At 39.4% G+C, this 20753-nt stretch overlaps 1 protein-coding gene across 2 annotated transcripts in view; it reads right to left on the bottom strand.

Moving 5' to 3' along the window:
* The window catches only part of MANBA (mannosidase beta), a 113897-nt gene extending 104752 nt beyond the window's left edge, over nt 1–9145 (bottom strand). The window contains exon 1 of one of the 2 annotated variants that reach the window (XM_056803138.1): nt 8771–9145. In XM_056803138.1, coding sequence (XP_056659116.1) covers nt 8771–8995 — 225 coding nt within the window. In that variant the 5' untranslated portion in view covers nt 8996–9145. The remainder of the gene's footprint in view (nt 1–8770) is intronic. The other variant, XM_007495872.3, reaches the window with a different exon arrangement.
* Between the last annotated feature and the right edge of the window lie 11608 nt (nt 9146–20753).

Raw genomic sequence — 20753 nt, 5'->3', positions numbered from 1 at the left:
AAGCATCAGCCCCAAGGGTCTAGGCAATCGCAGTTAACTGACTTGCCCAAGATCACACAGCTAGGAAGTATCTGTGGTCAGATTTGAACCAAAGAGCTCTCATCTTTAGATCTGGCTCTCAATCTACTGAGTCGCCTAGTTGTCCCTATTTTTTTAAAATGATTGGAGATGTGGCAAAGTAGGGACATTAATTCATTGCTGGTGGGGTTGTGAATTGATCCAACCATTCTGGAGGGCAATCTGGAACTATGCCCAAAGGGTGATAAAAGACTGTCTGCCCTTTGATCCAGCTATAACACTGCTGGGTTTGTACCCCAAAGAGACAATAAGGAAAAAGGCTTGTACAAGAATATTCATAGCTGTGCTCTTTGTGGTGGCCAAAAATTGGAAAATGAGGGGATGCCCTTCAATTGGGGAATGGCTGAACAAATTGTGGTATATGTTGGTGATGGAATACTATTGTGCTCAAAGGATTAATAAAGTGGAGGAATTCCATGGAGACTGGAACAACCTCCAGGAAGTGATGCAGAGTGAAAGGAGCAGAACCAGGAAAACATTGTACACAGAGACTGATACACTGTGGGACAATCAAATGTAATGGACTTCTCCATTAGTGTCAATGCAGTGATCCTGAACAACCTGGAGGGATGTATGAGAGAGAACGCTATCCACAAGCAGAAGGCAAACTGTGGGAGTAAAAACACCGAGGAAAAGCAACTGCTTGACTACAATGGTTGAGGGGACATGTCTGAGGAGAGACTCTAAATGAACACTCTAATGCAAAGACCAACAACATGGAAATGGGTTCAAATCAAGAACACATGTGATACCCAGTGGAATTGCACATTGGCTATGGGATGGGGGGAGGGGGGGAAAAGAAAATGATCTTTGTCTCCAATGAATAATGTTTGGAAATGACCAAATAAAATAATGTTTTAAAAAATGATTAATGAACCATACTGCTCTAGAGCTACCGAGGGATTAAAAAGGAAATTTTCTGCCTTCAAGGAGGTTATCATTTAAGTGGTTTGACAAAGAGGGAAATAATTTTTAAAGGGAGGGAAATTTTTTAAACTACCTAGACATTCAATAATAAATACAACCACATACAAATATGCACTAACAACTTAATAGTCAAAAGCCTTTAAATTCAACTTCCCCAATTTCACTATCCTTGTCTCCCAGTGGCAGGTATACAAAAAGTATAAAAGGATACCTTGACTGCACTCCGAAGTTAAAGGGATTCCTGTAGAAAACTCTCCTAAGGGCAGCTATGCAGCCTAGTGGATATAGCATCAGGTCTGGAGTGGGGAGGCCCCAGCTGAAATGAGGCCTCAGACTCTTCCTACCTTTGTTATTCGGGCAAGTCACTTAACCCCAATTGTCTAGCTCTTACTGCTTTTCTGATTTGGAATCAATACTTAGTGCTGAAGATAGGGGAGGGAGGGAGAGAGGGACAGAGGAGACAGAGAGAAGGAGAGAGGGGGTAGGAAAAGGAAAACTCTTTGGTAAGAATGCAACCCTGGAGTATGATGTGAAATAAAAAAAAATAAAGTTACCCCAAAGTGTTCCTAGACTTCATCCTCATACTCTACCAACTGCTGAGTAACTTGTTCCTTTGCTTTAGACTACTTGCTAAAAGACTTCAACCAAGAAGCCACCACTGGACTCATCTCTGACCAGTTCAACACATTAACAACAACAACAACAGCATTTCTATGTAGTACTTTACAGTTTGCACAGAGCCTGATATACACAATCTCATTTGATTCTCACAATAATGCTGGGCTTTTCTACCCATTTTTATAGATGAGGAAACTGAGGCTAAACAAGGATAAGTGACTTGTCTAAGGTCACACAGCTAGTGTCTAAGGCACAATCTGTATTCAGTGCTGAATGTCATTAAGCTCCATTAAGTGAATTCCCTCACAGCTAAAAATACTAGAATTCCTATTATTAACATCATTTTCATGATAGCCAACTGCTCGATCCAAATCCTGCACTCTTTCCACTATACCATAACACTTCTGACACAATACGGTTTATCACTGCACAAAAATTTTTGGAATATCCCATATATAACCACAGGGCATTATTTTGCAAATCTTGGCTTGTGGCAGGCTAAACAATCTGGAATCCAGCATGTAAAACTTTACTGGAGCTTAATTCTCCTTTCCCAATCAGTATTCCTGTCTCTATTAGGCAACCCCCTGCGGGTTCTCCTCCCACCTGGTCCTGTGATCAATGACCACCATGTGCGGAAGGTGGAGGACAGGTCTGACTAGCCCCAAAGACCTGACAACACAAAAATTCTAGTGCACCATTAACAAAAAGACAGGGGGATCGTGACTACAAAATCATGAAGCCAGAGGCAACTTGTGAGGCCAATATCTGGTGTCGATCGATAACAGAACAACATAGGGGGGGAAAGAGTCGATGAGATACAGGGCTTGGAGGGCAAAGGAATGGGATCTTATCTACCACCTGCTTTAACCTACTAAAAATGATAAAAAAAAAATTAAAAAGCTAATAGTCAAACCTTGATAACATTCTCCATTTGGGCACCTATTTCCAACCAGTGCGAGGCTCAAAGAAATGCTTTTACTCTCCCTTGCTTAGAGAAACACTTAAGGGATACAAGTTCAATTCAAATGCCCTTCTAAAAATCATTGAATTTTAGAGCTGGGATAGGACTTTAAGACTGTTAGGTCCAAATCTATCATTTTCCAAATGAAGAAACTAAAGACTTGGAGAGATTTAATGACTTCCCCCAGGTTACATGGTCATTAACAGGAATATTCAGGACTAGAACGGAGGTTTCTGAAATTCCAGTTTACTCCTCTTTCCATAACATCAATCTCTTTCTACCACTCCCACTAGATTTCTCCCAAAGCTCTTCCCTAAACAATAGGCTCAAATATGTCCAACAATTTTCGTAACAGTCTTTACACTGGGAGAATCTGTGATTTGGTTAAAGCAAAGAACTCCCAATGTGAAAACTCCCTCAACCAACACCTACCTGGGCATGTTTTCTAGAGACGCCTAAGCAGGTATTAATTAAATGACTTTGCCTTCCAGAATGTGGTTAAGTATCAAAATTATGACTTAAAGCCCCCATCCACCTTACTTCAAGTCTAGAACCTGACTCACCATGATAAAATGGCTCTTCTATATTAAAAAAAAATGTCAGTAAGAAAACCTTTCCAACAATTTTAAGCTATAGTCCAAAAAGTTACTGAACACAATAATGGCAGACTCCAAAGCTATCAGAGGAAGAAGGAAAAGACCATGCACAAAAATATCGATAGCCCCTCTTTCTGTGGGAACAAAGAACTGGAAATGACAGAAATGCCCATCAATCTACAAAAGACTGAATGTATTAATGGAATTAGAATATAATGAATTAGTGACATAAGAAATGATGAAAGGGGAAGTTTCAGAGAAACCTGGGAAGACTTGTATGAACTGAAGGGAACATAATGAAGAAAAGAATTTACACAGTAACATTTTAATGGAAAAATAACTTTTAAAGACATAAGAACTCTGATCCATACAATGACCATCAGACTTCCAGTGGACTGCTTTTTTCTTTTAAACTCTTACCTTCTGTCTTAGAATTGATGTAAAGTATTTGTTCCAAGCAGTAAGTAGTAATTGGGTTAAGAGACTTGCACAGGGTCACAGATTTAGGAAGTGGCTGGGACAACATTTGAACACAGGACTTCCCATCTCTAGGCCTGGCTCTCTGTCCACTAAGCCACCTAGCTGCCCTCCAAGAGCCTTTTAAAAAAATTTACTTCATATGGGTTCCAAGGACGGCTAGGCAATGGAGGTTAAGTGACTTGCCCAGGGTCACACAGCTAGGAAGTGTCTGAGGCTGTATATGAATCAAGTCTTATCATTTTTAGACCTGGTTCCCAATCTACTGAGTCACCTACCTGCCCCCAGGGAGAGTCTAATGAATCATGCTATCTATCCACCCCCTGAGAGCAAGAGGATGGACTCAAGAGGCAGAATGAGATACACCTGTGAGCATGGCGCATGGGGGGGGGGGGGTGTTAATTTTAATAACTATGCACATTTGTTACAAGAGGCTGCTCTCTCTCCCTCTCCCTCTCCCTCCTCCTCCCCCACCCCCTCCCGCTCTCTCCCTCTCCCCTCCAAGGAGGGGATTAATAGTGACAATAAATGCTTATTTAAAAAAATTTAAAACCTTTAAAAATGTGACAAAAATATAAACTTCTAAGCTTAAAGCCTTTTTAGGACTCCACAATCCGGCTCTAGTTTGTCCTTCCAGATTTCTTTTTTTCAAAATCCCTTACCTTCCACCTTAGAATCAATACTGCATATTGGTTCCAAGGCAGAAGAGTGGTAAGGGCTAGGTGATGGGGGTTAACCAGATTTATTTCTCACAGAGCTAACCTTCTCAAGCTCTCCTTTCTAGACACCCTGGCCTGCTGGTTATGGCCCCAAACACAGCATTCCATCCTAAATGTCTTTGAACAGGGTGTCCTCCCACACCTGGAATGCACTCTGATTATTTCTACCTCTAGGAATTCTTGAGTTTTCCCATTCAATGATCTATTGATGAGATTCTGATTTGTTACCATTTGACATAAGACCCCCCAAAAAATGAATTAAGAGAACAGGAACTAGCTAATAAGGAGTTAAATACCTCTCTAAAAATAATATGCAATATTCATTTTAAAAATTATTTTTTTAAATTAAGCATTTTTTCTCTCCCATCTCCCTTCTTCCCATTAAAAGAAAAGAAAAGAAAAAGAAAACTTCTGCCACAAGCATAGTTAAGTAAAAAAAAAAAATTCCAACACTGGGAATATTCAAAAATATGTGCTTCATGTGACCTACTTAGTACTAAGAGGTTAATTTTTTTTTTTAATTAGAAGAGAAAGAGCTTTGGTAAGATACCAGAATAAAAAGAACCCACAGAAGCCATCAGTATTTCTGTATACCACAGAAACCAAGAGAAAAACATCATTTACAAAAATGATGAAATGGTCAAACATTTGGTAAGCTGACATGACAACTAAGACATAATCACAAGACCTGTGTAGCTAGAACTATGAAAATGTTTTAACAAAAATAAAGGAATAATTAAATAACTGGAGAGATCACTATCCAATGTTCATTTCAGAGGTCAATCAATAGTTAAGAAGGTAATTCTATGTAAATTAATCTATTTGATATAACAGAAAAACAACAGGCAACAAAGCAAGCGGAATCCAGGGACTTTTTCTTCTGATGGCCTAATTGTTTGGCTAGCCAGACTGTACACTTCCTGAGTTTGATGAAGTCACCAAGCCTAATCTAGTTTGCTGAAATGGTAAGGAATCTGTCCTTTTGGAAGCACTGCACACAATGCCTTGTGATTAATTTTGAGGATTAGTATTTTGTATATGTGACATTAAAAAAATTGCTACAAAAGTAGAATGGGTTACTTCAAAAAAATGGATCAAGGGATAAAATATGGGGAGAAGAAAAAAACAGACAAGGCTTTAAAAGGGAATTATTGGGGGAAGAGTAAAATTCATAGAGTCAGTTTCAAGTTATACTTTTAAGTAGTAATTAACAAAGCTATCTGGTGCAAGATAAAAAATATATACATCAAACAACCAGAACAGATGATACAGGTTTAGACCTAGCTGGATACAAATACAATTTGATGAACCCACATCATAACAGTTGGGGGATGGAAATCATTATTAAATGAAAACCACTGAGAAAACTGAATAGTCATATGGTGATAAATAGGATTGGATATGAAATTTATGTTATGATAAATTAGATGAATGATTAAATCTTTTTAAATAAAATTTTTAACAGAATCATCAACATTAGAGAAAACTTTTTTCAGCTATTAAATATCAGTAATTATTTGAGACAAAACAGATAGATTTGATAATATAAACATTTTTGCAAAACATTAAGAAATAAAAATATCTGCCATAAATATCTCTAATAAAAATCTGCCATGCAAAATTTATAAGGAATTGGCACAAATAATGGAGTAACTAACATTCATTCTTTTCTGGTCAAAAGAGAACAAGCAGCCCTTAAAAGAGGAATGCAAATAACATGTTGAAAAACTATTCCAACTTTCTAATAGCCAGACAAATATAAATAAAAAGAACTCTCAGGTACCATCTTATGCTAAGCTTATTGGCAAGGATGGTTAAAAAATCATAAAATAACCATTACCAGGGCTGTGGAGAAACAGGAACACTCCTGTCACTGCTGGCTGAAGTGTGATGGCACCTTCTTTTTTGAAAGCAGCACAGCAGTATTATACAAGAGGGACCAAATTGTTCATAACCTATGAACCAGTGATCTAACTAATAGGTCTAAGGATATTCTGGAAGGGGTTAGGGAGAGGGGAGACTTGTGTGTTCTGACATGGTGATATTATTTGTAATAGCAAAAAAAAAATTTTTTTAAAGGAAATACCAATGATCAGAGATTGGTTAAACAAACTGTGGCATAGGAATGTAATAGAATATTATGACACTATAAGAAATGACAAGTATAAAGATTACTAGGACACATGGAAAGTTATATAAAGTCATATATAGTGAAGAAAGCAGAATCATAAAAATATATGAACTATAGTATTATTAAAATAAATTTATAAAGTCACAAATTTCCAGAAGAAGAATAATATAGTGCATACTATGTGCCAGGCACTTTTACAAATATTATCTCATTTAATTCTCACAACAACCTTGAAAGGTAGGTGTTTTTATTTATAAATGGAGGAACAAAGGTGAATAGAGGTAATTTGCCCAGGGTCACACTAGTATCAGGGGGCAGCATTTGAACTCAGGTCTTCCAGATTCCAAGCTCTACTCACTGCATTACTTATTTGAAAAAAAGAGTAGGAATGGGTAGAGTCAGAACATCTGGATGACTCTTGCCTAAAACAAAAACTATTTCTATAATGATGGACACCAGGGAAAAGATTATACCATTTACCACCAAGTCCATATATTTGACTTTGCTAAATTAAATGGACATATAATACAAACCCACAAGTACTTTTAATATTCAGTGACTTTAAATGCAAAAGAGAAGACAAAAAAATTTAATAAATTGGGAAAAACTGTTCAGTAGTAAGACAAAAGACCAAAGGCTTATACATCATTAAAAAAAAAAAGCTTACATCATACTTTATTCAAGCAAAAACTTGGAATATGTTGGACATTCTTTCCAAGCAACCACAAAGTCACAAAAGATAAAAATGAAATTTGCTAAATTTTAACAGAAAAAAATGACAAGTGACAGACATGTCATTTCTGAATCAGTTGTTTATATTCAAACAAGAGATTTATTAAAGCAAAATTCAAAATCAACACCAAATTAGAAAACTTGATTCTTAATATATCTAAAAGAAATGAGGATACCAAATGCTTATGGGGGAAAACACCACAATATTTATTACTTTTTTAAAAAGTGACCAAAAACATCATTTAACAACAACAACAACAAAAAACAGGCCCATATTGCCTATTTTTCCATCTCTATAAAATCTTAAAAAAAAAAAAAAACCTCACCTTCCATCGTAATATTGATTCTAAAGCAGAAGAATGGTAAGGATTTAGACAATTAAGGTTAAGTGATTTGCCCAGTCCCACAGCTAGGAATCTACAAAATGTTTACCAGAATAAGCTAGATACAGTGGAGGCCTTTTATGATAAAGAGGAGGTAGTAGGATACAGGGCAGATGCTGCTGCATTTGGATTTAAAAGTACCTAGGTTCAAATTTCAATTTGAACTGAAATAGTTATTTAGTATCTTTGAGTGATCTTAAATAAGTCAGTTAACCTCTAACTCAGTTCTTGGTCATCACAGTAACCTCCATTCCCTCCACAGCTCGGTGGATCTTGATCTCCAGGTGAACCAGTTCAATTCTACACTGTCCTTTACTCTAGTGCTTTATCCCGTTATCCCATAGTAGATCTTACCCTACCAAACCTCAGTCTTGAATTATTTCCACCATCTACTTCTTTCATCCCTGTTCTCATGCAGCCACTGTTTTCTATTCTTCATTATATACTGAAATGTCCCCATTAAGTTTGGAATCAAAAAGAAAAATTTTAAAGGAAAAAAAAGCCACCCAAATCCGTGGGCGAAGATAAAAGGTTTTCCCCGATTATCCTTGACCACTTTAAATTTCCACCGTGGAAAAAAAAAAAACCTAGCAAAATGTTTGTATAATCATTTCCTTGGTAATGTTGTTTCAATTCCTAAATCATAGCCACCACCATCAACAATCACTCTGACAAGCCCAAGGTTACAAATTATACTCAGTGAATTTAAAAAACAAAACCATTTTCACTTGAGATATCCTAACTGGGGGAAGGAGAGTAGTGGTTTTGTTTTATAAGGATAAGCAGTTAATTCTCCACTCTGACTATGCCCCTTCCCCACCCCCAGCCAGTTTTTTTCTCCAAACATCCCAGCGAAGTTAAAGATGGGACAGGGTTAGAGACGTCACTATCCGCTCCTACCACGTAAGGTCAGAAATTGACTCGGTCAGCTTCACCCCGGTCCCTACCCGCCCTCCTCCCCTCTGCGTTAGGCTGGGCTCCCGCAGAACGCCAGGGCGCGGGACTAAACGACCTCGGAAGTGCACCTGGCGCAAAGAGGGCCCCGTTTTCTCCGTAAAGCGGGGGAAAAGAGGAAGAGGCCAGGGCTGGGAAGCCCGAGCGTGGTCCCGGGGAGCAGCCTCGAGGGCGCGGGCGCCGCCCCGTACCTGGATCAGGCCATGCTGGAACAGGGCGCTGTGCACGCAGCCCGGGACCAGCCCCGGCAGCGCCACGGAGCCATCCTGGCTCCGCACAAGCCAGCTGCCGGCCAAGCTGAAGCCTGCGGACGGCGGCCGACTCTCCCCGGGCGCGGCCGCCAGCAGCAGCAGTAGCAGCTGCAGCACGAGCAGGCGTTGGCAGCTCGCCTGGGGGCCGGGCAACATCCCGGGCATCCGAGCAGCAGGCTGGAGAGGTAGCTGGGTAGTCGGGAACCGAGGGGACGCTGCCGGCCCGCCCCGAGGTCAGCTGAGCCGAGGTCGCCTAACCGTTTCTCAAAGTTGGGTTTTTTGTGTGTGTGTGTGTGTTGGTTTTTTTTTTTTAAGCTAGAGGGAAGTATGGGACACATTTGAGAGCAGGGCGCATGCGCCGGGGCTGGGCTAGTCTCCCAGTGAAGTTGCACGCGCACCCCGCCAGCCTGAGGGTTCTGCACCTCTTTTGTGCCTTGGCCCCTTCCCAAAATAATGCTTTTAAATGCATAAAATAAAATAGAAAGGATGACTTTAGTCGTGCTTGACTCTTCGGGGGACCCATTTGGAGTTTTCTTGGCTAGGAGACTGGAGGAGTTTGCCATTCCCTTTTCCAGTTCGTTTTACAGCTGAGGAAACTGAGGCTGGAAGGCTTACTGGACTTAGGGTCACACCGATAGTGTGGGAGGCCAGAATTGAACTCAGCTAAACCCTCCTTCCTGAGTTCACTGTGCCACCCAGGTCAAGGTAATGGAGGGTAAACACATGCTTGGCCAGGCGGGGAAATTGAGACTTTTTTTTTAAACTTTGAAATCAGTATTTTCACCCTACTATTATCGTCGTGAGTTTTTTTTTTTAATACACTGCTTCAACTTGGTCTTTCTAGTGCTAGAAATATCCTGGTAGAGGCGACGCATCCTCGTTAATGCGGGCGGGAGCGGGGAGGCAGGAGTGTGGAGTCATCTGAAGAAATGGCTTTGTTCTGCTAAGGCGGCTGGAGATGAATGAAGAGAGGAGGAAAGATGGCATGAAGGACTGGAGGGGTAACGGGAAAAAGCCAAGCAAAGAGGCCACAGAATAGAAGGTTGGGGAACCGGGGCGCCGGGGGAAGGGGGGGAAAGAAGTGCAGCGTATTAATCAATACTCCAAGCTGAATTTGCTTTCTAATGGGAGACTACTGGATGTATGTAAGTACGTACAAAGTACAGAGACAGAATAAATCCAAAGTTGTTTGGGGGGGAGGCGATAGGGAATTGGGGCCCATCAGAAAAGGGGCTTCAGCTGGTCCTCAACGATGCACCTGCCTTCTCTCTTCCTTCCCTGATCCCAGCCTCACCAGTCCAGGTATAGCAGTATACAAACATTTTAAAAAACAAAGCAGGATAGATCCAGCCTTTTCCAGAGGAAGCTAAAGAGGAACCTGGTTTTTGTTGTTTCTTTTTGCTTATTTTTCAAATGACATCTTATATAGCAGTTTTGTTTGATATAATCAGGAGTGTATTGAAGCCCCTAGGTCACTGGAGCTGATTGTTAAATGTTCATTTTCATGTAAATTTACCTCTGAAAATCTGGCAAACCCTATAAATTGGGTCATTTTGTTGATTGCCTAGACTTAAGAAAGCAATGGAGAAAATGTTAATAATGTATATCAAAGGGGCAGAAAGGTGGCTGGAGAAGGGAGATCTTGGGTTCAAATGTAGCCCTCCTAATCGAGTAAGGGGGGGGGGAGGGGTAGTCATTTAACCCAGTTGTCCAGCCCTTACATCTCTTCTGCCTTGGAACTGATACTTTGTATTGACTCTAAGATAGAAAGTAAAAGTTTTAAAAAATAATAGTACATATATTACCATGAAAGTATGACAAAGGTACATTCACTCCCAGCCTCCCACCAAAAGCCGGTACAGTACTGCATGCATTGTAGGGCCAGGTTGATATAGTAAGAAAACCAGGATTCTGGGCACTCTTATTTTTGCAGTTCAAGGGCAAGAGCTGTTGGGGAGAATTTAAAATGCTACTAGATTTTATATATATATATATATAACATACATATATAATATATATATACATACCTATATTTCTATTAAATGAACTGTCAAATTTATTTTATGAATAAAAACATTTATTGATAGCTTTTGTTTTTATACGAACTACAATTCCAGTAATATTCCTTCATTCTTCCAATGGCCAGAGAGTTCTTATAACAAAAATAACAAAGAGGGAGGAAAAACCCAAAACAGTTCAGCCAAACTAAGGATTACATCAATCATGATTGACATTATATACAGTGTTGGAAGAGAGGCACATTCTCATATCTCTTCTATGGAGCCAAGTTTGATTATAATTACACAGCACTCAGTTTCATTTTTTTATTGTCCATTAACATGGTTGTCGGCAGGCATATTGTGTTCCTGGTTCTGCTTTCTTCACTTTTTATTGTCATATAACTCTTCCCATGATTCTCAGTATTTTTCATATTCAGTCATATTCATCATCTCTCATAAGCACAGTAGTATTCCATTACATTCAGGTACAACAATTGGTTTAATCATTCCCCAAAGAGCATCTACTTTGTTTCTAGTTCTTTACTAGTATAAAAAGCTCTAAAATAAGCATTTTAGTGACTATGAAGCCTTCCTTTTCATCACAGACTCCTCTGGGGTATAGTATGCATTAGCAGTCAGCTCTCTAAAGGTATGGGCATTTTGGTCACTTTCCAATTATAATTCCAAACTGCTTTCCAGAATTTGGGGGGGAATGTATACCTTCATCAACGGTGTACTGGAGTACATTGACCATTCCCACTATTTGCCACTTTTGTCCATTTGTTGAGTGTGAAGAATTCACACTCAAAATTAACAACTTACTTTAAAAGATAAGAGAAAATAGACCCAAATGAGCTTTAAAAAAAGAGAAAATCTTAAAGAACAATCCAAAATTTATTTTATATGAAGCATACTTTCAACCCCTTCCGAAATGCTAAAATAGTAAGAGAAAAATATATTTGGAGATAAAGGGTAAAGACCTTTAGAAGTTATGTCAAATGGTCCCAAGTGCTGTTAATGAGATAAATTCTGAATTCCATATATAATTTTTTTTTCCATTTGAACCTTTAATGTAACTTTAAGTTTCATTGATGAAGGTAATTTGGAGCTTTTTGCTTAAACTAAAAAAAACCTGAGATGACTGATAAATCAGAAAGGATCAGATTCCAAAATAAAATCATAATGGGGGCAGCTGGGTAGCTCAGTGGATTGAGAGAGAGGCCTAGAGATGGGAGGTCTTAGGTTCAAATCTGGCCTCAGACACTGCCCAGCTGGGTGTCCCTGGGCAAGTCACCTGACCCCCATTCTAGCCCTTACCACTCTTCTGCCTTGGAACCAATACAAAGTATTGATTCCAAGATGGAAGGTGAGGGTTTTTAAAAATAAATAAAATAAAACCATAAAAAGCAATTTCTAATACATGTTAGAGATGGCTTTGAGGGTCTTTTCCCTCGTCATCGTTGTGAATCTATCTCTCCCACTGCTGAGAATGGGCATCTACAAGATTGAGCAGGTATCTGACTTTTGGTTTGGGTTCCAAAGACTAAAGTCGCCTCAGAGAGCGTTGTGGGGCTGGGTCTCAGGCAGCCGGATTTTTGTCGGAGGAGCTGCCTCTTTGCACTGGCCTATCAAAGAAGACACCTCAGCCTTTCTGAAGAGTGACCGGAACATAGTAGGTAAGATAGCTGTCTTGCAGAGCAGGAAGGGCAGTGGGGAATGACTATGTATATAAAGTATATGTAGAAAATATATACAGGGAAGGGAAATGTATAAATATAATATATATACATGTATATATTATATATAATATATATCCTCCTCCCACACTGGACTCCTTGGGGCAAAAGACTCCACGGAGGCTGCATGAGCTGGCCCGTTTGGCCTGAGTGAACAGATCCTGATAGTGGACGTTTCAAGCCCAAGAGATGGCAATAGCCAGGCTAGGGAACCCAGGAGCCAGTGATGGAGGCAAACCCACGTATGTCACTCCTTGGCCATCCTGATCTCGACCCCCCTCTTAACACATGTTGTAAGGAGGTATCCAGACTGTGCAGGTCCAGTGGAGAACGATGGCGCCCCTCTACCGTAGGAGGTAGGGCAGTGCTACAAAGCGCGGAGCCTTGTCCCCACATCTAAGCAGCTTTCTCTATTCTGCACGTGTGCAAATCCTTTGTCCAGATCTCTCAATGCAGTCTAGTGAACAATTATCCACATATAATTTCAAGAATCTATCATAGCTTTGTCTCACGTCTCATCCTCACTTGGAGTTTTCTCCAGGAAATGCATTTCTTCTCCCATCCCTTTTCAAATGCACTACTGATGGTCTTAAAAACAAAAAACTACTGTCGTTGCCCTCTGGTTCTCCCTCTGCTCCCCATCAGTCCAAAAGAATCCTCCCTTGGGACAAATAAGATCTATAAAAGAAGACAAATCATCACACTGGCCATGTGTGAAGACGTGCTATCTCATACCCAAATGCCGAGCTCCCTACTTCTTTCTCCACTGAGGGGCAAGAGGCATGCTATGAGCCTTCTAAAGCCCTTCAGGGCCATTTGAGTTGGCTTCTCATGGCCTAGGTCGCTGCATCATGAAGATCCCATAAGATGAAAAAGGACAGTTGGGCTTGGCAGTGCTGGCGTTACAGGCTGCCCTCTCTTCCCCTGGTGCTATACTTGTGAAAGCATACCTGCTAAGTTGGGGTGGGGCAGCTAGGTGGTAAAGTGGATAGAGTCCTGGACCTGGATTCAGGAAGAATCATCTTCCTGAATTCAAATCTGGCCCCAAACACTTCCTAGCTCTGTGACCCTGGACAAGTCCCTTAACCCTGTTTGCTTCAGTTTCCTCATCTGTAAAATGACCTAAAGAACATAGCAAATCCCTCCAACATCTTTGCCAAGAAAATCAAAAAATGGGGCCAGACAAGACCAAAAGTGACCAAACAACAACATACCAAGTTTATGGGGGGAGGGGGTTAGAAGCCATCTTAACAACAGTATTCTCTGAGCTAATTGTTTCTTTTGGCTGACAAGAAATGGTGACTATACCAGTTGGGGCTCAAGTTTCAGTTAGGGCTATTCAAGAGAATATATTATACAGAAACATATAAAGCACCCAAAGAACCTACAAAGTCTCCTCAGAAGGCACTCATATTTTAGTAGCGTTATATAAACCACAGATCTTTTCCTATTATATTCCCACCTTATTATTATTATATTATAACCACTCCCTGGAATAATGGAGAGGGGAGGCGATGGCAAGATTCATGTCCCTGGCTTCCCCAAGCTTCCCCTTTGCTGGAAAAGATTCTCATCGTTCTCCAAGAAATATGCTGTTCAGGAAATCTCCTTTCTCTGAATAGGAAAGGACTCCTAAACTTGGGAGCCCTTTAATTTGATTCCTTTCATGAGAGATGTGTTAGAGATGCTCCCTCCTTCTTGAGGGTTCCAGTATTGTGACTGTTGGAACAAGTTTATCTGTCATCCCTTCATCCTGATCTACGCTATGGGATCTTTACGTAACTGACTGAAGGAAATGAGAGTACAGGGCAGGAATGCTTTCTGATTTACCCAGAGTAGCTACTCAAGAGTCTCATTCTTGATGCCAAGTACTTTGTGGCTTCAGGGCCCAAGCGGACACATTTTCTGTGGCATGATTATTGGGGCAAGAGTGTGTGACCTCATCTGGCTTCAGGAGTTAGAACAAAAAGCAAGGGAAAGCTACCAAGTTCACTTCTGGATGGCTGAATTTGAAACGTCTATGTCCAACAGGCAGTTGGTGATGCAAGACTAGAGGTCAGAGGAGAGGTTTAGGGCTGGGAAAAGCTATCTGAGAAACATCTGCATGGAGATGATAACTGGATCCATAGTCGCCAAGGATGCCACCAAGCAAAGTTGTATAGAAAGAGAAGGTGGCCTAGAAGAGTCCTTTGGAAGAACCAGAAGAAAGCCATGTTGTGAAAACCTAGAGAGAAGAAAGGGTGGAGGAGAAGAGTGATAGAGAACACTTTAGGGTTTGCAAATCATTGCACAAATACAGGAGGTAGGTGCTCTTATTAACCTCACTTTTTTGGACGAGGAGAAGATGGTGATTTGACAGTGGCAGAGGCTGCAGAGGTCCAGAAGGATGAGGAGTGAGAAAAGGTAGTTAAAAGATCGCTGGTATCTTTGGCAAGAGGAATGCCAGGTGAGTGATGAGGGAAGCCAGACTATAGCGGATCCAGAAGAGTGAGAAGAGCAGCAGTGAAGGCACTGAGCACAAATGAGCTTCTCAGAGAGCTTAGTCACAAAAGGGGGAGATCTAAGGTGATCCTAGGGGCAAGGGGCAGGGTTTTTAAATGTTTTCAGGTTGTGGGGAGACATGGGAAGTTTGTTAGCGGAAAGGAAGCACTGAGTAGACAGGGAGTTAGTTATCTGTAAGAAAAGTGGGGATGATAAAGAGGGCAATCTGTTGGAGAAGATGGAATGGAAAAATCCCACATGTGTGGAGAGAACACACGCCTCTGCAAGAAGAGCCCCTCATCACATGAAACACAGGTGTGAAGATACCTGGGTGATAGGAGAAAGGGAGAAGAGGGAGCTCTCAGCGAATAGCCTCCTATGAGGGAAAGTGCCTTAGCTGAAAGGGGGGCAGGAATAACTGAAATAGGAGGTTTGAAGAGAGATAAAAAGATACGGAAAAACCTCTGTGGTAAATGGGAGAGTGCCTCAGGTAGGAAGGCAGAAAAGATAGTTAGCTAGCCACAGAAGGACCCAGTTGACATTATGGAGGATCCATTTGTAAGTGAACCTTGTCATCACAGGTTGGGGAATTTCTCCAACTTCGTTTATTTAGCATCATGAGAACAGGAGGAAAGGCAGTGGATGGTGGGATTAATCCCAGAGTGGGGCTTGTATTAGAACAAGAGGGGAAAAGACTGTAGAAGACAGTGAACTGGTTCTCCAAGGAATCAAGAAGGAGCAGACAAGGGAACGTGGTTACTGGAGTGTAACAGTCTGGGAAAGAACTGAGTGAGGGAGCATAGTGAAGAAAAAAACAAGGTTAGGCAATATAAGGCAGAGGGAAAGCTAGAATGATAAAGGAATATACAAAGACCCTAACCAAGTGAATAAAAAACCTTACTCGTATAGCTACAAATAACTGTGTTGGTATAAATACATTTGTGCATATATATATATATATATATATATATATATATAATAGTAAACAATGTTAATTTATATTCCAAAGACTGAGTAAGTCTATCCTAGCAAATTCTAAGAAGCAGAGGTCAGACATGGAATAGTTAATAATGAGCCCCCTCACAGGGCTCAGGTTATTTGTCTCTAAGCTTTAAGGATGGGTCATTCTGGCTCACTGCTAGTTTAACACTTAGATCTGTCAAAAACATTTCAAGGATCTATAATTTGAACTGTGTGTATCTTTCATTCATGAACACAGATTCCAACCTCTCCATGATTAATAAATGAAATTAAAAAACTATGAGAGTCAAACAATCCAGCCCTCAATGGTGATGAGCCCCTATAAACTCAGCAAGGCTGGTCTGCCTTTTTAGCCCTGTAATGGAAGCTTTTGTTCAGACTGGTCAGTCCTTCCTGAGATTATACTCTTGTTAGTATAAGCCCCTGAGAACATGAGAGTCATTATCATGCCCCAGTGAGACCTCAGAAGGGCTACTTGGAGAACTTGTAAATGTTTCTGAAATGTATTATTGGGCAGGGGTCAAGGTAAGTTAGTGTGAGGGAATAGAGGAAGGAGGAGGGAGGAAGAAAAAGAGAGAAAGAAGGAAGAAAAAGGTATACAATGATGGAAGGAAGGAGGGAGAAAGGAGGGCAAGAGGGAAGGAGAAGAGGGAAAGGAAGGAGCATCAAAAAAAGATTTTCAAAATGCAAAGAAGAAACCAAAAGCTCAAATGGGGACACAAACAAAGAGAACAATTTATTTATCATCTTCTTAAATTTAATATAGCTTTTAAAATTGTACATAACAGAAGTTCACAGGTTCATATACAATCCTTTATTTATTTGTTGTTGGCATATTGAAATGCTTATGTTTGTTGATAATTAAAGAGGCAGCTAGGTGGTACAGTGAATTGAGCACTGGACCTGGAGTTGGGGAACCTGAGTTCAAATCCAGCCTTGCCTAATAACTGTGTAACTCTCGGCAAGTCACTTAACCTCTCTCTGCCTCAGTTTTCTCATTGTGAAATGGAGATAATAATAGCACCTATCTCCCAGAGTTGTTGAATATAAAATGAGATTTTTGTAAAGTACTTTGCAAACTTTAAAGCGCTTTATAGACGCAAGTTATTATTCATGGTAAAAAAGAAAAAATTAAAATATGAGTACATTTTCCTAAGTATTATCTACTGAACATAACTTAATTCTTATTCAGAATGAATCACTTGAATTTAGGCAAGAGTCACTGTAGTCGTGTAAAAGGTATAGATTAAGCGAAATCTGAACTAGCTCCAAGATATGCCCTGAAAAGTGCTTTCCCCCCACATCTTCCTAGCTTTTTAGTGTTTTCTTTCACCTAAAAATGGAGAGCTCAATCAAAAAAAAAATATCCAGTTATGAATGCATAGTTCATTGCATTATATTAATTTACATTTACTGTTTGTTTTTTTTAAGAATGAGGAATTGGAAGGGATTGAAGTTCGCTGAAAAATATTGTAGAATAAGAATTGCTTTTCATTTTCAAAGATGGTAAAAAAGAGCGTGTTTCTCCACAAGAGAGATGAATTACAGAATTTCAGAGCTGGATAGGTCCCTCCCCCACTTCCATTAGTTGACTGTCAAACAGACCCAAATTGCCCAAGTCATCGGATCTCTGGTTATCAATTGTCACACTGTGAACTCTTTCAATTGACAAGTGACACATCAGAGCTTCAGATCCTCTATTGACTTCAGATGTGTCAAATGTTAAGAGTAAGGAAGGTAATGCATTTTGTAGCAAAGGAAGTTCGTATTCATAACCTAGAACTCAAAGGGAATGAACAAATCTGGAAATAGGCGAGTAAAATCTTGGTCCTGAGCAAGAGGTAATAAAACACTTTATAGTTTTTCAATTAATTTAAGAAAGATTTCTGCTGGTGAAGAAGGGCAGGGAGACTGACTGCTAAGGACAACTATATACAGAAAGGATTGTCATAAAAACAAAGCTGTGGCAAATGATTTCTCTTTTTTTTTCCTGGAAGAGGTTGGGGGAGGGAGTTAGAAGCTTGCATTTCGGGAGGAAAGAAGTTTTAAAATTTTTTTAATCTGTTTTAAGAAGGCATAAAAAAAATGTTCTTTTCAAAAAGTGGGAAGTATTTTGATTTGTATTTGACTTAACTCGCTCACCAAAATGTTCACATTGCTGTGAGCAGAGTACTAAAGTGCGGAATTTAATAACTTGGCACTAGAAAGTTGGGCAGGGAGTGAAGTGAAAGCATGGCAGTCTTTCAGGATGACTGACTTTAGGGAACTGTATTTGGTTTAGACCAGTGACTTCAGGGGGACACCTTCTACCAATGTAGACCTGGTATAATTCTGCAATTCACAGGCTTCAAGAGCTGTCAATAGCCAGGATAGGTTAGAAACAGGAATCTAGATTCTCTTGTCTCATTCCATTATACCATACTGCCTTCCTTAAGTTAAATGGGGGGGAAATGGGTATAGGAAGGCAAATAAACTAGCTTTGTTGACTGAGAGATGAGTTCTAAGGCAAATAAACAAATTCTACATACTTATATAGATGCCTATCTGGCTACCATCTATCATCCTCTTTGGCTCACTTTCCAAACTAGAATATAGACAATAAAAATAAAATTGCTTAGTTCATCAGTATCAAGATCTCTAGAGATGAAGTAGAAAAGAGGTAAACAGTCAATTTCTGATGAAAAAATAGTAAGAAAACTAATTTGACAAAAATGAAAACTAGAATTTAAAAGTGCCATGTTTTTTAAAATAGCTTTTTCTTATTCAGACCTTTAGCTTTAAATGGCACGTACGCTTGCATCTACTATTGAGTATTCTAAAATTCAGTCTGGAGAGCCAAAGAAATACATTTGGCTGAGCCCCCCAAGACTATGATTTACAGTTTGACCACGCCTATTTCTACCAATACAATTTAAGACTTTACTTTAATCTTCAGGAGCAATACCTTAGACATAAAAACACATATACATACCTTTCAAAATAAATATCCAAAGAGTTTCCCTACTTCCACTTCACAGTGACCTAAGAGTTAATTTCTGAAATCTAACCTGACACTAGAAACACTAGTTTGACTAAAATGTGTTAATTGTTCATAATGAGGTTTGGGATACATTACTAGGATGCTCCTATAAGATGGTAAGAGCATATGATGAAAAGTGATTATTATGATGAGATGTCTAGAATTTATGAAGGTTTTCCAGCTAATTAAAGATTGGTTTATAATTTAAGCATTAGATATTTGGTGATAACTACTATTTATCAATGAAATCTTACCAACTATGAAAGATATGGACTAAGATAAATGAGAGTATTTTAAAGAGAAATTTTTACTGCCATATAGAATGGAGAGTTCTAGGCAATAGAAGCTATAAACTGAGATCATGATATTCTTCAAACTTTTAAATCAAACTGATACAGTTCTCCCTTCTGGGGAGGGAAAATTCAATTGTGGAAGAGGCATGCATGCAAAGGACAGAAGCTAGAGATGGATCAGCTGTCAATCAAAAGAAAATTCCATTTCAAGAATATACCATCAAATATCATCTATTACACATTCAATAGCACTTCATTATACTCCTTTAAACTGACTAGAAGGAACTTAATTACTTAATTGAAGTGAGGTCTTATTTTTGTCATTTCCTTTCGGCTTTTATTGGTCGTGAACAAGATAAAAAAAAGGAAAATTTGTAGATATCCTTTCAGTTTATAATTAAGGAATTGTGACATATACACATGAAAAGTACATCACCTTTAATATCTATTTTTAAAATGACAAATATATTTAGGCTTAAAAAGATTTCTGTCCACTTAAAACTGTATTGCTGATTGAATTTTATAATTTATTAAAAATACTGGACTGATTACTCAGAATTTTTAGAAATCATATTTCCAAACTATCATCTTTGGGTAAGAAAGTTGGTCCAATTTAAGAAGCCGCTTGCCATAGTAGGAGCACTAGGCAACTATCAGTCCAGGGAAGCCTAATGTCAATAACAGAAACTGTCCCAAAGGCCACATTTAAGGAAAGATAAAGAAGGCAATGTCATATGCTTGCACCTAGGGAAGAAGGCTTCAGTTCTGAAATTCTACCACAGAACTCCGGCAGCATATGGAAACAAGGCAAAGAAGCCACAACGCAAATGGAGAGTCAAGGCTCCAAAACTACAGAAAATGGTGAGAGACGACTGATAAAATTAGACTGCCTCTAAAGGTAATGCACAGCATGGTTCTTTCTGTAGGAGCATTATGCATGTTTGTTACAAGAGTTTTAGTGGTTTTTGTTTTTTTTCCCCTAAAGGCAAGGATTGGGAGGTGGAAGAAATAGGTTCTTGATAACTGAAAAACCTAAAACATTTTTTCTCCAAGAAAAGTAAAAGAACGGATGGATGCCATGAAAAGTAGGATCCACAATACCAAAAGGAGACAGCTAGAAGGGCAGGTCAGCCTTCTATTAAGTTCAAAGAAAAATGGTCATACAAAGGTTGGACATTATTCAAATACAGACTTGGGGCTACAGAAGCTGGGATTTATAAAGCTAGCACTGAGTCTCAGTTAGAAAATGGAAGGAGGTCTCCCTGGGACACCAAGGTAAGAAAGAACATAACTGTTCATAGATTGCTTATGGGTCTATCACATCTAAACTTAGAGCACCCTTTTAAAGAAATGATGGGAAAATTGAGAAACCCAGTTTACTTAGTGGATAGTGGAATACAAGTGACCATTATT

Source organism: Monodelphis domestica, chromosome 6 (genome assembly GCF_027887165.1).
Source record: "Monodelphis domestica isolate mMonDom1 chromosome 6, mMonDom1.pri, whole genome shotgun sequence".
NCBI classification, from domain to species: domain Eukaryota; kingdom Metazoa; phylum Chordata; class Mammalia; order Didelphimorphia; family Didelphidae; genus Monodelphis; species Monodelphis domestica.
The sequence above is the reverse complement of the archived record's forward strand: the minus strand, read 5'-3'. Positions and strand labels throughout refer to the sequence as shown.